The sequence below is a fragment of the Rhopilema esculentum genome, chromosome 6 (assembly GCF_057945365.1).
Source record: "Rhopilema esculentum isolate cy_ngs chromosome 6, ASM5794536v1, whole genome shotgun sequence".
Classification (NCBI taxonomy): domain Eukaryota; kingdom Metazoa; phylum Cnidaria; class Scyphozoa; order Rhizostomeae; family Rhizostomatidae; genus Rhopilema; species Rhopilema esculentum.
In genome coordinates, this window is record NC_142820.1 from 5,804,467 (window position 1) to 5,820,126 (window position 15,660).

At 35.1% G+C, this 15,660-nt stretch overlaps 2 protein-coding genes across 3 annotated transcripts; one reads left to right on the forward strand and one right to left on the reverse strand.

Moving 5' to 3' along the window:
- Window positions 1–421: 421 nt before the first annotated feature.
- On the reverse strand, window positions 422–12,137 carry LOC135686917 (exosome complex component RRP45). Of its 2 annotated transcripts, none has more exons than XM_065203313.2 (15): window positions 11,997–12,137; window positions 9,461–9,555; window positions 8,709–8,828; window positions 8,321–8,423; window positions 7,757–7,854; window positions 5,883–5,922; window positions 5,503–5,585; window positions 4,669–4,798; window positions 4,178–4,266; window positions 3,249–3,370; window positions 2,660–2,687; window positions 2,148–2,175; window positions 1,728–1,866; window positions 972–1,032; window positions 422–636 (listed from the first exon to the last, which is right to left on the reverse strand). In XM_065203313.2, the coding sequence occupies exons 1-15, from the start codon at window positions 12,066–12,068 to the stop codon at window positions 492–494; spliced, it is 1,353 nt and encodes a 450-aa protein (XP_065059385.2). In that variant the 5' UTR covers window positions 12,069–12,137; the 3' UTR covers window positions 422–491. The 2 variants fall into 2 exon arrangements, with proteins under 2 accessions (XP_065059385.2, XP_065059384.2); XM_065203312.2 differs by having other exon boundaries at window positions 422–639.
- A 110-nt stretch (window positions 12,138–12,247) lies between these two features.
- Window positions 12,248–14,681, forward strand: LOC135686916 (uncharacterized). Its single transcript, XM_065203311.2, has 2 exons — window positions 12,248–12,805; window positions 13,093–14,681. The coding sequence occupies exons 1-2, from the start codon at window positions 12,248–12,250 to the stop codon at window positions 14,161–14,163; spliced, it is 1,629 nt and encodes a 542-aa protein (XP_065059383.2). The 3' UTR covers window positions 14,164–14,681.
- The last annotated feature ends 979 nt before the right edge of the window (window positions 14,682–15,660 follow it).

Below are 15,660 nucleotides of genomic sequence, written 5' to 3' on the forward strand. Positions count from 1 at the left end.
CTGCTTCCATGTTTAGTTGAATTTGCAAGCTCCGCGTTGTGAAGTTTTTCCACGTAGATGATACTTGCGTAGGCTGGTAACTTGATTTAAGACCACTTAACTGACCATAAAATACCAAACGACGATAAAAACGGCTGTATTGACGTACGTCGACACAAAATAAGCCAGTCAGCAAATAGGACCAAAGAAAAAGGAGCAGTCGAGAAGTATGTTACAGAATAGATGTGTCTCGATCCATCCAGGTTTGGGTTCATCATTCACCGAGCGCGTTTGAATCTATACGTAATTTCAAGAAGTTGCAAGCCAGTTTTATAAAGGAGTTAGCAACCGGCTTTCATCTATCCAAGACTTGTGCTTACTCAGTTAATTTTAGGAGATTTAATCTCCCTTCGCACGAAGAAAAACAAGGGATATTGGGATATCCTATCTTACTTTGGCTTTATGCAATAAAAATATTACATATTGACAAAAATAAAAAATCTTACAAATATTTATGATGAAATAGACTTGGCATTTTTTCTCTTTTTCTTCTTCTTTCGTTTCAAAAGATTGTTCGAATTTTCAGCCACGGTTTTAATTGAGTCGCTTTCAATCGGAATCGAAGGGGTGTTGTTTTCTGCCTTTATTTGCATGGGGCTGCTAAGTAAAAAGCTAAGTATCATTGATTACACAACTATTGTGACAGCCTTATATTAACAGTTATAGTTGGGAATATCTAAATTATGCTCTTGTGACAATTACGAAAGGGAAAATATTGTTCGAAAGAGGAAAAAATTCCAAATATCAGATAATCGGATTAAAATATATTGATAGTTTGCTTGTTTTCCAGTGTGATTAAATCTTAAGGCATCGTAATTACTTGAAGTCCTTCCTGCTTGAAGCCCATATCGTCGGCGTTAGATTAAGAGGCGACACAGGATAAGTTAGCCGGTAATACTCTTAACAGTTTACAGCTAAACGCTAAACGTTACCTATTTTGATAGTCCAAATCGTTCACAGTTAACTGCACTGTCTCTTCTTCTTCACTATCGTCTAAAAAAAAAACAGGTAAAAACGTTAAAGAGAAACGAAATGTCTAACATTTTACCAAAGTCTTTCCTTTCTGTTATACCAACGTGACCCCTCTGGAGACCAAGCTGGTAGTTTCGATACAAAACTTCTACCATATGAATTTTTTTTCTAATATGAAACCTACAGCAAGGAACCATACCGACCCGTTAAAAATATTCTGTACGCTCGACAACAGAACTGGGTGCAAATGTACCTATAGATAAAAAGAGGTGAATTTCTGACTCGATTATAAAATCTCGCTGATCAGTACTTGTGACGTAAATACAAATGATTCTCTAAAATCAGAAATTTGAAAATGGCTTTGAAAAAAGCAAGCAGTTGAGTAAGCTAAAATCAGAAATATCAGCCGATTGTGTTATTCGCTGGCATAGCAATTTATTTCATTCCAGTCCCTATTTGGCCGTTCAGTCTGGTCTCTTTAGGGAGTTACGGCAGGTGAAGTGTTCCAAAGGTTAAAATCTAAAGAACACCCAGAAAATTAAGTGGAGGACTAAAATTTTGAAACAAGGTAGGGAGAATCGTTCAAAGATAGAGGTAGGGTGGGAAATGCGAGAACAATCAACATTTTTTAGTTCCTTTATTTTCTGCTTACATTCGGTTTTCTTTCGAATTATACATGAAACATCCTTCCTTAACTATTACACACGGAAACATACCATCAATCGTTATTGTCTCAACAGAATCTGATGATTTTTCTTCCCGCCTTTTACTGACAATCTCCATGTCTTCGCTGTCATCATCACTGATTACCCATGCATTTGTACCTCCATTTCCAACTGTTGCAATTTTAGATCGCTAAGTAAGAGAAGTCGACATTCATGGATGAAGTCTTTCTCAAAAATGACGAACACTAACAATCGTTAACTTATCAAAATTAAACTTGATACATGGCAAAAGTTTTTAACATCGCAGACCATTCTTAAACCTGAAACATGAGGTTAACAACATAAGGATATCATTCTTCTCATTTTCATTCTACCAATCGAAGATACAAGCAGGCTGCAATGGGACGCTGCTGTTTTCAAGTAATCCTTTTCAAGTGAATTAGCTGTTTCAATAATAAATGCTAAATTTACCTGTATTGATATCTTGGATGGGTCGATACTTGGGTCTGTGTCAAAGAACTTTGCATCAGTTGGCTAAACTTATATAAAAAATACTAAATGATTGAGCCATTTGGTGAGATCGTACACAAAGTAACATAAATTAACTATTATTGTTACCTACATTAACTAGTGATTAGGTTTGCTGAATTAGTGGTTGAGTTGCCTGGAGATGGGTTTCCTGAGTTTGATTATGTTATGGTCGATATACCTTTTCGTGACTGTAACAAATGTTACTCGAGAAATGGCTCAAGATGAAACATACAACAATGGCTTATCATAAAATAATATTTCATTGTCATGAAAACAGGCCCATCAGTCTCTGGGTACGAAATGCAAGAGCTCTTGGGTGCGTCATGCATACGTCACTACGTCACTACAACCAGTATCAGGTGAACGGTGAATATCAACTGCGTCATGAATGCAAAACAATACACAAAGCATAGATCTGAGCACGTAAAACACAACAATTAAGGAAAGGATACGGGGTTGTCGGCTTCATATGCACGTTTTCTAGGTGGAAAAACATCAAGCATTAAAATTTTGCAACCAGACTGATTGGGAAAAAATAAGTCCCAATTTTCCATACAGAAACTTTTCCTGTGCCACAAAACTGTTTATCAAAAACTTTGTAGGCCTAAAATGGGATCTTAGGACGACATTGATAAATCACTGCTCAAATATCTTGGAATCTATTGAATTATCAGCGTGCAAAATGTTTTTTTCTAAAAAAACTGAAACAGATTTTTACGGTTAATAAGATGCTGTCCGTGAGAAGTTTATGGGGCCAATAAAATTTATGCGGAAAATTCACATAGTCTTTCCTTTGCAGATTTCTGAGAATTTGAAAGATGTATCATTATCTTATGGTGTTAGCATATCTTTAGAAGTTCAAGCACATTAAGATTCTAAATAGATAAAGACAAACTTTGTTTTAAAAATTCCGCTTTTGCCTATAAAATCTTGATTATAAATATGTCACTGTAAAGTCATTCAAATGAATTAGCAAACAAAGTTCACTATATTCCCTTCCTTTTTAACAGATCTGCATCCATACGTCAACATGATTTCTACCTGAAGCTGCTTTGACGACTTCAGTCAAGTCTATTTTTGAAGGTTCTGCCACTGTTTTTAGAATATTTTTCTCATCGTTGTCCCCAACTCTGTGCACTTTTACTGACTCTTTCTTTGGAAATCTATGTTGATAAATTGAGAAAACACAGACCGGTTACTAAATGACGATATGAGTGAAAAGCTGAAACCGAGATTTGGATTTATCTTGATGGTTGTCACGATCTTGATCTAACGATGTTGAAAAAATTTGAAAACTGACACGCGACATGACAGCATGATAATCATTCAAAGATTGAGCTTTTTGCTGAACAGATTTGTCTATTGAAAACAGAATTTGTAGGTATATGAAACCAAGCCAGATTTTTACACAGCTTGACTCAAACGATAACAATAAAAGATTGGAATTTCGTGCTTATAAAGTAGATCAGGCACTTATCTTCTTGAAAGCAAATGATTTTTATCAAGACGTCTAAGGTTTTTATGAAAGAATATACTGCTCGCCAATTTTCACGCCTTGCAATTTAAGGGCTGTCTTCCCAATGCTGTAGTGTTTTACTAAGGCGAAAATTCAAAATACTTTCGCAGCCGTATTTTGTCGTTGTTACTGCAAGCTCTAAGCTACATGCATGGCTTCTTTACAGGAATATTAATGGACAACAACAAGACCCATATAGCGATGACAAAAGGGAAAATGCGTTCACTTGCAATTAAATGCCCTGCAGAAATTTGGTGGCAATACTGAAAATGTATTCAATTGCTGAAACATCTTTCATTAGGTGTTCATCAATTATATGGAAGGGTAGTTTACCAGGATAAAAAATTACAAGAAAATTCTTTGGAGCAAAAGTAGTAAAGCCGCATTTGCGGAAGTGGTCCTAAAATGAACGGAAATGCATTAGAGACATATAAATTAGAGAAACGAATGTTACCGCTTTTCGTTATCGTTTTCTAAACTTTTCTTGATCTTTGCAGTTATCTCTTTGACTTTTGAGGAAGCTATTCGACAACACATTATAACCTGAGGGAAAGACAATATCAACAAAGTTGAGTACATTCAAAATTGTAAAAATAGAAATATATCTTGTGTGAGCATTTTTTGCAGTTTGAATTAAAAGGGAACAACTGGAAAGTAGCTTGGCCCATGATCCGTAAAGCAAACCATAGGACAGAAGTCCTTGACAGCGCCCTGTAACCTTGCTTCGGTCATTATGGGAAAAGGCTTACAGCTTGACATACTTCACACTGTGAATACAGAAGCAGCTGAACAAATACGAGTCACAGAAAATATTACTCTACAGCATATCACAACCTACAAAACACGTGACAACATTCTTGAGCCAGGAACCCTAGTCGCATTTTTATAAAACGGTTCTTGTCAGCAGAAATAGCTAGTTTAAATAATATGCACAGTGTGACTAACCTTCTCTGGATCTATCGATACACCACACATTTTGGCGCAACAGATTTCCATGTACGAGTTCATTGCTATCATCATCTTTCCATCCAGAACAAATTCTTCTAGTTCAGTTGGATCAAGTAGCGGCTTTTCACTTTATCAAACAATGTCAGAAATTCAATTATGATTAACCGATAACTAATTAGATCGAGTAATTTATTGCGAAGATCAATTCACAGTTCATCAGACAAAAGTAACAATTACCAGGTCTATGTTAGCAAAATGCTATAACTTCAGCTGAAAAACACAACTTGTCTTAAATTGAGAAGAAATGCGTTTACAATTTATCAAATAAAAGGTTTCGTTATAAAAGTATAAAACGCGTTTCGTTTTCCAGTTAATGAAGATAGAGTAATCAATAACTCTGTAAGAGAAACGCAGGTTTAAATTGATAATATACTGAATTCGGAGATTCACTTCACCGAGACAAATAATCAAGCTCTTGAAAAATCTTTTTGCAAATCAAGTGAGCTTCGAATCGTCAATTTTTTTCCTTGATTGGCACAAAGGTAAATGAAAATTTGAAGACGATGAGAAGAAGATTCCGGGAGAGGATCTATGGTCCATTTCTACAGATTGAAATAATGTGGGTTTATCATTTTGCATAAAAACAGCTTGCACTACAAAGATTATAACCATTTTTATAAGGATAACACCCTGAGTGGTAGTTCTTTACTCAATATTAGACTAACACGAAGGGGAAGCAAAATGCGTTTGAGGCAGAGATTATTCGAGATAGTGGGTGTACGTGACAGCGGATGTTAACTGTAGCATTTATTCTCTGGGAATATATCTTACCTGAACTCCAGGAATCCGAGTGTGATACATATTGGCATATGATAGACACCCAGCGGTACAGGCTCTTTGTCGTCAAAAGAATGCTAAATAAATGCAAAGAAGATGAAGCAGAATTAGATGACAATTTTGTCACAAACGTATTATCAAGGGTATTATCATGGTAGGCGAGTATCGAGTTTCTCTGAGCTTAACAAGTTCTTTGCAATGCCACAGACGTTCCTATAAATGGCAGTTGTTCCTTTTTATAGCCAATATAGTAACAATATAGTGACGTAGGATAATAACTTTCCCTATAGCAAGCTCAAAGGTAAAGAAAAGCAGTGATTGGACCATTAACAGAGGCACTGATTTATTCAGAAAAAAAAGCATTTCATACTCACGATTTCTATATCTTTTCCCATTATTGTCACAACAGGAAGTCTGTGGCAAAATTAAAAACAATTCATCGATTTTCAGGCCTGAAAACGAGATAAAACCTACGCGCTCTCGCTTTGCGTTCACACTGCCTTGCTATGAAGGCAGATTTGTTTGAAAACGCAAAATGATAGGGACACTTTAAAAGTCTTAAATACGTCCCGTTTTCAGTGTCAACACCAAAACGGAGACATTTGAATAAGCTAGCAACACAACAACTTACGTACTTTCTTGCCAACCAATTTTCAAACATTTCAAATGTGAAATTCGCAATGGACGGTCGATTTTACAAAAAATTAACTCAAAATTACGTCTTTCCTGAGCTTAATGGCAATTGTCACAGTTTAAACTGAGGCCTCTATTTGAAGATGAGGCTACCAAAAACGTTTTTGTTTGAGCAGTGTGGACACCTTTCGTATTCATAGCACAATCATATGAAATAGGATCAGCGTGAACAGACACCGTTTTCACCAACGAGAATGAATAGAAACGAATATGGAGCAATATGAACGTAGCCTTTATGACACAAAAAGACTACCTTAGGGAATCACAACATCTAAAGAAACAAAAAGCAGTAAACTATTGATTTTTTCTTTATAGCTGAATCGCTAGAGCTGGAGACGTTGATAGATAGCCAGATGTGATAGACAACGATAACATAATAGACAAGAAGTGTATTTGTCGGAACTTTTCCATTGCTTTCGGGCATTTTTCTTCTAACCATAATTGCTACACGTAGTTGGTAAATTATTTGCTATAAATACAGAATTGTGTAGTGGTTAGTTTTTCCTACGGTTCACTTAGATGGATCGCATGGTGAACTCGTTAGGAACGCGGGAAAACCCTTACATTGCTTGTTTACTCCATAACTTGGCTACAGATACATGTTTAGGTAAATTTAGTTATAAGTGTTCAGCGTGTTATAGGCATGCAGCGTTATTTCTACATAAAAATTGCTTTTAATTAGCTTTAGTTGACGTAAAACTGCACATATTCTTGCTTCTTATTGGTAGTTAAATTTGGAGAATTTTTGTAGAGTAACTCAGAACCAGGGACTGTAGATTTAAAAGAGACGCGTTAAAGGTGAATTAAGATGCATCGTAAGATGTAAACACGATGGTTGATACCAATGAACAAGATAGCAGAGCAAATTTGTCTTGTTATTCTTCAGCGTTCATCTTTAAATACTTCAACAAATCTTTAGAATTAGCAACTGGGGAGTTTATAGTCCCAAAAGTATTTATCAAAAGACGTTTATGAAATGATTAACTGTAAATTTTCACACAAAAACGATCACTTTTTGATGCTGTAAAATTAACAAATGGAAAGGAATCAAATGGAAACCTCGACAAATTCCATAAGAAAAAACTGGATATGACTACAAAACGAAAAGAGGACGATCTAAGGCTGGTATACAGGTTGAATAACAGTAAAATCCTGGTAAATCGAACCACCAAAGGGACGATTGAAAGGTTTCGAGTTAATAAACATTCGTGTCATTAGGGGTTCAAATTATTGGAATGACACCAAGGCTTATCTTCGTCAAGATGGTGATTCATCTTTGAAACCTGCTACCTTATAATGACGATATAAAAGTCCTTTACTTCTATATGCCAAAAGTCATTATTGAGAAGAGGGTGAATCGACGAAAACAATTGGAAATATTAATTGTTGTAATGGAACCGGAACCATTGTCTCACGAAAGGGGGCAGTATTAGCTACGTGCAGTAAGGACCAAAAAGAAAAAGGGGAAGCGTAGCAAGGAACGAAGGAAGGATAGAGGGAAGGAAATGGAAGAAAGAAACGAAGGAAAGATTAAATATAAGAATTGAATACTGACCTGAAATGGCGTAACGCTGCTATTGCAGACAAACAAGCACAGTCTAAAATATTTCCTGTGTCATCAAGAACTTGAATGTCAACCCGTATACACCATACCTGCAAAAAAATTAGAAAAACACCAATAAAAGCTAGATTACTTATTCATGCTAACAGCTAACTTGAATTTTGTTGCATATGAAATCATATATAAAAGAATCCACTTGCGTGAACAAAAAAATCTTATCATAGAGATCATGAAGATAATAATGCTGCAATTATTACGAAACTACAAATGATGGAGAGTGACACCCCTTGGCGCATTGAAATCAGCATTTTAAAAACAAACAAGCTGCAAGAACCTGGGGTTATTAACTACTAGTATTTTACTGACCATTGCTAGTTTCTTCAAAACATTCTGCTTTCTAACTGACAAATTGTATAAATTGTTACTATATTGTAGAATTTGTATAACATATTGCCCAATTATAGAATACTCAGATTAGTGAAAAATATCGAAAGAACAGACATTCAGGGGCCAAGTAGTCGATGAGCCAAAAACTATTGAGTAGATATGTCGATATACCTTCTCTCCTGCAATGATACACAGTGATTCGGTATCAATTGCCTTTGATTCTTTCAGGCATCTTTCAGCAAAACGATTTAGATCTATGGCTTCGTTTGAAGGCCTGGTATTGAATAAAGCAGATAAAACCTCAACTTTGAAAATATATGTATATGAAGTAGAAAATTATTTGAATCGAGTGTTGCTAGAAAATTTTGCAAATGCAGAATAAGCCCGTAAATAATAAAAAGCCCGTAATAAAAAGTGCAGTGTCTTCAAAAAATTTTTAAAAATCAACAGTCGATATCTAAAAAAACGAATTAAAATTTTGCAAGTCTCGATTTTAAACAAAACATTATAGAAAATATAGTGCCTATTGTGACAGCTGATTTTTACAACATGAAATTACCTCCCAGTTTCAAATGCAGGTGATGCCATGGGTGATAGATCAATGTTGACAAATAGTAGGCCCTCCTTCGGCCTGCTTTCATTTGGTTCTACAACTTCACATGAAACTTGTGCCAAAGCCCTGTATCAGAAAATAAAGGTCTACTAGACAAACTTTTATGTATAACAGAATAAACACAACAATAGATGCCACACAATAGGAGAAAAACAATGTCAATAAACAGCCACACATGGCCAGTATAAAGTACGTAGTAAGTCCCTCCAAGTGGATGCTGGATGAAAAACTAGACAATACCTCCACCAGAACTAAGAAAAAACTTATTTAAAAACTACTGTGAATTTTATTGTTTGTTTTGGCTACTCTATAATACTATTACAGCTTGTTAAGAGTTTGGATTTAACTATTTGCTGGCTCTTGACTTTTAAAATCCCGAAGTTCTATGGTTTTACTCAAGAGGTATTTTGAGGAATTTTTTATAGTGGAGATATTATGCAAAAGGATTTAGTTCCTTACTGTGATTTAACCAAAAACTTTGATGTAACTGAAGGCAATCTTTTAATTAGTATTTTGGTTAAAGGATTTCCTGTTTACATTAACTGCTCGTTTTGTCCCTATAGCCCTTTTTATAGCTATTTCATCCCTAATTACTGGAGTTTAAAGCTCAGAGTACAGGACTTTAAACAATGGATTTCACTCAGATATTTTTGTGATGTATATGCAGAGAAAAAACTTAATAATTTGCTGAACACTACCTTGTTTTACCAATGCACACTTCACAATGACCAAAACTCTCTCCAAATGCAATCTTTAACTGTCGGTAGTCATGAAATTTTCGACCATCCTGACGCTAAAAAAATCACATTATTTGCATTGACAGATCAATTTGGCAATCTAAAATATACTTAATATGTTTCTGATTTTAAGAATAACATAATTCTGTCAAGACACATCAAAAGAAAATATAAAATCTTTGTTGGTATTGATCAAAATTGAAATTTAAAGAGGGTATTAAAAATGATGTAGAAAAGATACCTAAATACTTTAAATGACTTGAATACTTTGAAAGAACTTTACATAGAGAGTATTACTTTTTTGTATTGCTTTTTTGTATTGTATTGTATTGTATTGTATTGTATTGTATTGTATTGTATTGTATTGTATTGTATTGTATTGTATTGTATTGTATTGTATTGCATGGCCAGTCCTGTTAATATTAGGCCTGCCATCGCACGCGCAAGCCTCCACACACCCCTAACACTCCCCAGGCTTTATTTCAATCGTACACACAGCAAAATGTTTTGACTGACTTTTCGTTTTCTCTTTTGCTCCTTTGTTTTTTTCTAATTTGTTATCTTGATAGCATTTCTCGAGGTGGGGGCATAATCACTCTTTAAGGTCCTGCTTCCATTACTCTGCTTTTGTATGCCTTCGTTTTCAGATCATTCCATTTTTGTATATTCTAGAACCATTCCCATTTTTTCAGGTAATTTTTAGTCAAAATAAAAACAAAGATGTTTCAATTACTCCATTTTCATCCTTTCTCATATCCTTTGTTCGAGCTCTTTTTGAAACTGAGAATGAATGACTCTTTTTTTGAATACCTCTGTCTTCACTCTTTCTAATAAAACAATTCATTTTCAAATGACTCCATTGCGAACAGGATTTTCCAGTCACTTTGGTTTGGGATCAAATAACTAATGCAATAACGAATGCAAAATCCAGAATCCGGAATGCAGAATCTAAGATGGATTCAATCAAATTTGTCCTCATACAAAAACAGAGTAATTGCAACAGCGCCTTGGGTCATTTCATATGAAAATGACCCAAAATTCTGAATTTTTAACCCATCATCTCAGAATTAGCCAATTCTTTGGTCTCTTTTCTGTTCTAAAAATAGTGCAACCTGAAATTTTTTCTGATTTCAACTTATATTCTATGTTCCTCCATTGTTGTTTTTGCATATATACCCAAAAATGGCAAATAATGGAACAATAGCATGCTATAAAAAGAAATATAAGATGGTGCTGTTGCCATAGGAATGACTGGTTGAAACTACTTTATGATTTTCTCTATGTTGCTTGACACTGAATGGCCTTATTTTTTATGTGTGTTCTTCCAGTGTAGTTGTCCCTAGCTACTGAAGCGAACCCAATGGGAATGAGACTGGTACGAAACAGATGTTGTTTCTTGTCACACTTAAAATTTGGATGGCAAACAAGTGTATTTATAAAATTATCTTTTTGGTCTGCATCCTTGATTATTGGAACCATAATATCAGTGAACATCATAAACTGCAATCTCTTTTACTTGTGTCATGTCATTTTTTTCATTTGAGAATCTTTGATCAATTTGAGTTTTCATTTTTTACTGTAAAAATCAATTGGTAACAAAGGTGATCATGTTGGACAAAAGACTCAGGAACCAATATTGTCTTTGGTAGCTCATGTTTAGTGCAGAGGGCCAAGTATTGACCCTTGTGCTACTCCTTGTCAAAGCCTAGCCCACTTGCTGTAGTGTCCTTTGACTTTTTTATTTCGGTTGTTTAGGGTAATCATGCATAAGCAGATGTCAAGGACTTTCTCTAAAAAGAGGATTTTAAAAAGAGCAGGCTAGGAAGTAAAGTTTTTTGTAATAGGCACATAAAAATTTGAGAATTTCTTTTCAAGACTGGGTAAGTGCATAAGTTTGCTTTTCAAAATACTTTCAAAAATGCTGCTGGTAGATTTACTTGTCTATAAAAATCCTTGTTCAGGGGATATTTTTCTTAGAAACTTTTGCCTTTTTAAAAGATTCAGGAAAGTTTCCGTGAAAAAATGTGTCTATTTATTATGTCAAATAAAGGCTGCACGATGACATCGATTGAAAGAATTTGCATGTATCATATCATTCCATTTGTAAAAAAAATGTTCTGAGTTTCAGAGGCAATGCTTTGTAGAAAAAATACATTTCTCTATGAGTTGCTTAATAACTTTTATGCTTTTTGTCCGAGTCGTTTGGTTGCAAATAAGATCTTGACGAGAAATGTCATGTCATGCCATGCACGGCGTTCTGTTAGAAGCAGGCGTACAAGTCTTGCTTAACAACAGTTAAGAAGAATGATAGGCACTTATTCGAATGCTTGAAAAGGTCGTGGTTCGCTGTTACATGAAGAACGGCAGATATATGGCTAAAATTTGTACAAAAGTAGGTGATACTTGTTGGTTGTTTGTTTTTAATGTGGCGAACAAGCTTTTATTTAATATTATAAGGTTTTGATAATTTTTCAGATTTTAAAAACTTCATACTTACAACTTCCCTTTGCAAAGCAGATACAACAAAGTCTCTTTCACATGTTGACCTTACAGGATCAGCCGCCTTCATCCTGAAACACCAAAACAGTCACGAACTCGTGGAGTGGATGAAAGTAGGCCTACTTTGCACCAAAAGTTATGAATGCAAACGAGGCAATTTCATGGCATCTATCGCATGTTGATCATGGCAGCAAGTGATGTTGGGAAACGACGATGAGTTAACCTAAATCAAAAGCAAGTGTTTTCAATATGTTATTAAAAGGAAACTGTAGAGTTTATATCAGGTTAGCCGTCAATTCAAAGCTGGTAACAAAATTGACAGCATCACTCCCAAAGCAAGGAAGACAACTACGATCAATCAGATATTATGTAATGCGATTGGATAGTAGAGGGTTTTGTAAAAACTGTAAAGACTTTAAGGTACTACATACCCCTCCACTTGCAGCTTCAAAGTCTTACCCAGATTTCACCACAGGATTGAACGGTGTCGAGAATGAAAGTGTCGATGGAGTACGACTAATCGAAATACTGGAAAATTTAAACAAGAAGATGCAGTATAAAAAGTCCATTGAAGTATTTCAAGAGTTCCACTGTCGTAAACCAGATTGGCTGCACCAATGGCCAGCACAGAAAATCGCTGCAGCCATACTTCATGCTTATCGGAAAACTGGTTCATTTAACTCTTTTTATAGCTTGTATGATAAGTTGGTAAAGGCTGGATTTAGACACGGAGAGGGGATTTATGTAACTCTTATAAAAAGCTCTGTACAAGAAGACAACTGGGAAAGAGCCTTGAAGTACCTTGAAGTGAGTATTAGATAATTAATAAAAGTCATGATGTCCCTGCCATTTCAGTGGTAAATTGTTTAATACAGGTTCCAAATAGTCAAAATCGTTAGCACATTCTACCACTAACCAGCTTTTTAATTACAACAGAAGTTGTCAACATTCAAAACCCTTTTTGGTATCAATGCAAACTATATTTTCACTCAATTTAAAATCGTTTTGAGATGTAGCCATCATTGACAACTGTAAATTCAATGCCTTTTTTCCTAGTCATATAATTTGAGATAAATATTTCATATTTTTCTTAGGAGCTGAAAGCTATTGGCTTGAGGAATGTAAGAATTTACCCCCATGTTATCAAGAACTTGATATCAAATAATCAATTTGAGAAAGCAATGGACCTTTTCAAAGAGATGCAGAACTTTGAGTTGAACCAGAAAACTAAAAAACCATTGCAAGATCAGACACTGCTCATTGATATAATGCATGGCTATTCCAAACATGTTTTGCATGAACATTGTAATAAAGCTGATGTGAAGATGAAAGAGTTTTCAGAATTAGTGTACAACATGCTTGATTATCTAAGTGACAGATGCTTTGTGTTGTCCATTGCTCTTAGTGATGTCATAGTTTCAAAACTGAAACAGTTTGATGCAGATTTTTCAATAGAACCATTTGACAAACAAAGAATGATGAATAGAAGCAATCAAAATGATGAAGCACTCAGTGAAAAGGATATTGAAATGTTCATTAATCACATCAGTATGACAGTAAAGGATGAAATGGGAAAGACTGAAATAGAAGAAGTTCATAAATTTATTGCAGTTCATGGCCCCTTTTGCAATGTTATCGATGGTTCAAATGTGTTACTATCAAAAGGACCCGGTTTTCAATCAATCCAAACAAAATTCAAACCTACTAATCTTTTACATTTGCTCAAGTACTGTAAAAATATATTTAATTCAGGAAAATCTGCCATTGTAATGTCTTCTGCAATTGAGAGCCGCACTATGTTTAGTGAGAGTAAACTTTGTGCCAAATTGAGAGAGAAGAATGAAATGGAAGTCTTGATTGTCTCTCATATACCAGATGATGTAGCACTGTTGCTGACTTGTTTGTTCAGCTGTTTACATTCATTAAAGCATACATCAGATGTTAAGCTCATAACCAATGACTATCTACGTGATCACATTTCAGCATTAGGGCACCATCGGTGGAAGTTTTTGAACTGGATTCACTCCAGACATTGGAAGTACTCTTGGGACTGGAATAGCAAGATCACCTTGCACAATAATCAGCCTTTGTTACAGAATAAATCTAAGTGGATACTGCCATTAGAGGATGGAAGAAATTTATTGATAACTAAAAAAGGCTTGTAAGCTGTAAATTAAGACATTTTTCAAGAATCGATGATTATCTTTTGACTTCTCTTTCTACTGATATGTTGATGTGTTAAGGTTGTGAAAAAATTGCCCCAAAATTGAAGATGTCTGAAATGAATGGCCTACTACTTAGTACAGAAATACACCTTAATACTTCTAATGTGTGGTGAATTAGAAGCATGCTAAAATGCAATCCATTTTGCATAGAAAAATCAGTGTTGATCCATCACTATAACAACTAAATGGCCTAAATTATGTGGAGGTTGGTAGTGCTTATTTTGCTGAGTGCCAAAAATCCTCAGTTGAAAACAGGGGACTTGCCATTAAGGACAGTTCTATATGGGGGCTAAAGCATACTCACTTTTCAAAATTCGTAACACTGCCTGAATGGTTTCATTCAAAGCAAAAAAAATGTAAAGTTCTATATGAATATCTAATTTATCCTTTGACTAAAATCGTTTGTAATTTTTTGTGGTAACTGAAATAATAGACCAGAGGGTGGAAGGGGACCACCACCACCCAAGCGGAGAATTTATGAGACCAATCTATTCTGGATCAGTTTTTCGTGTAGATTCCGAATTTGGGTGTTGATCCCCTGTTTTAGGAGGCTTTTCAGAGATATAGGGGGTCTAAAGTCCGATTTTAGGGCTAATATAAATGTCAATAAAATATAGACAGGTCAGTTTTTTGATGATATCTATGCTTGTTGACTCCCATTTGGAAGTGAGGGGGCCATAGAAAACGAAACAGGAGTACAAAATACTGTAAATTCCACGAAAAACTGATTTTTCGCAACTGAATGGAGTACTGTAGCATGATCACATAGGGAAATGGCTGTTTGTACTCACCAGGAATGTGGCTTTCTCAGACATGTGTAATGACAGATATGGAGATTTTCTTATAAATACAGCTTTATTGCTATGGATCAGAAAGGAAATGAGGCCCAAAAGCAAATCTTTATGAGAAGTACTTTAACACATGGTTTTGTGTCATAACCTAGGAATGTAACTTGTATGTACTTCACAGCCTTAAACGATAATTACCTGTTAACATTGAAGACCATTGAGAGTGTAAAAGTGTATAGGTTTGGATTTTCTTTCAAATGACCTAAAAACTGCAATTTCATTACTTACAAATTCATTATCATTTTCAATGTTCTGTGATTAAAGCAAGAGTAAACTATGAAAGTAGTTAGAATATATGGCAAACAGAAAAAGAAGATGAGCTGTTCATTGCACTCATTTAGTCATTGAAGATCAGATCCTTTGCCCTTCAACGATATCGCCAGCTTTACCTGAACTTTACGAAGGCCGTATCTGTCTTTGCAAACAAAACGCAAAAGGGGAAGAAAGTAAGCAAAAAGGCATCTCCTTAAAAAAGAAAACAGTGACGAAAGCAAGCGCCTAATAACAAGGGCCTATCAATGTTAATAAGGGGAAGAAGCAACTATTGAAACTTATATAAACTTTCATCATGCCGAACTCTGCAAAAAGC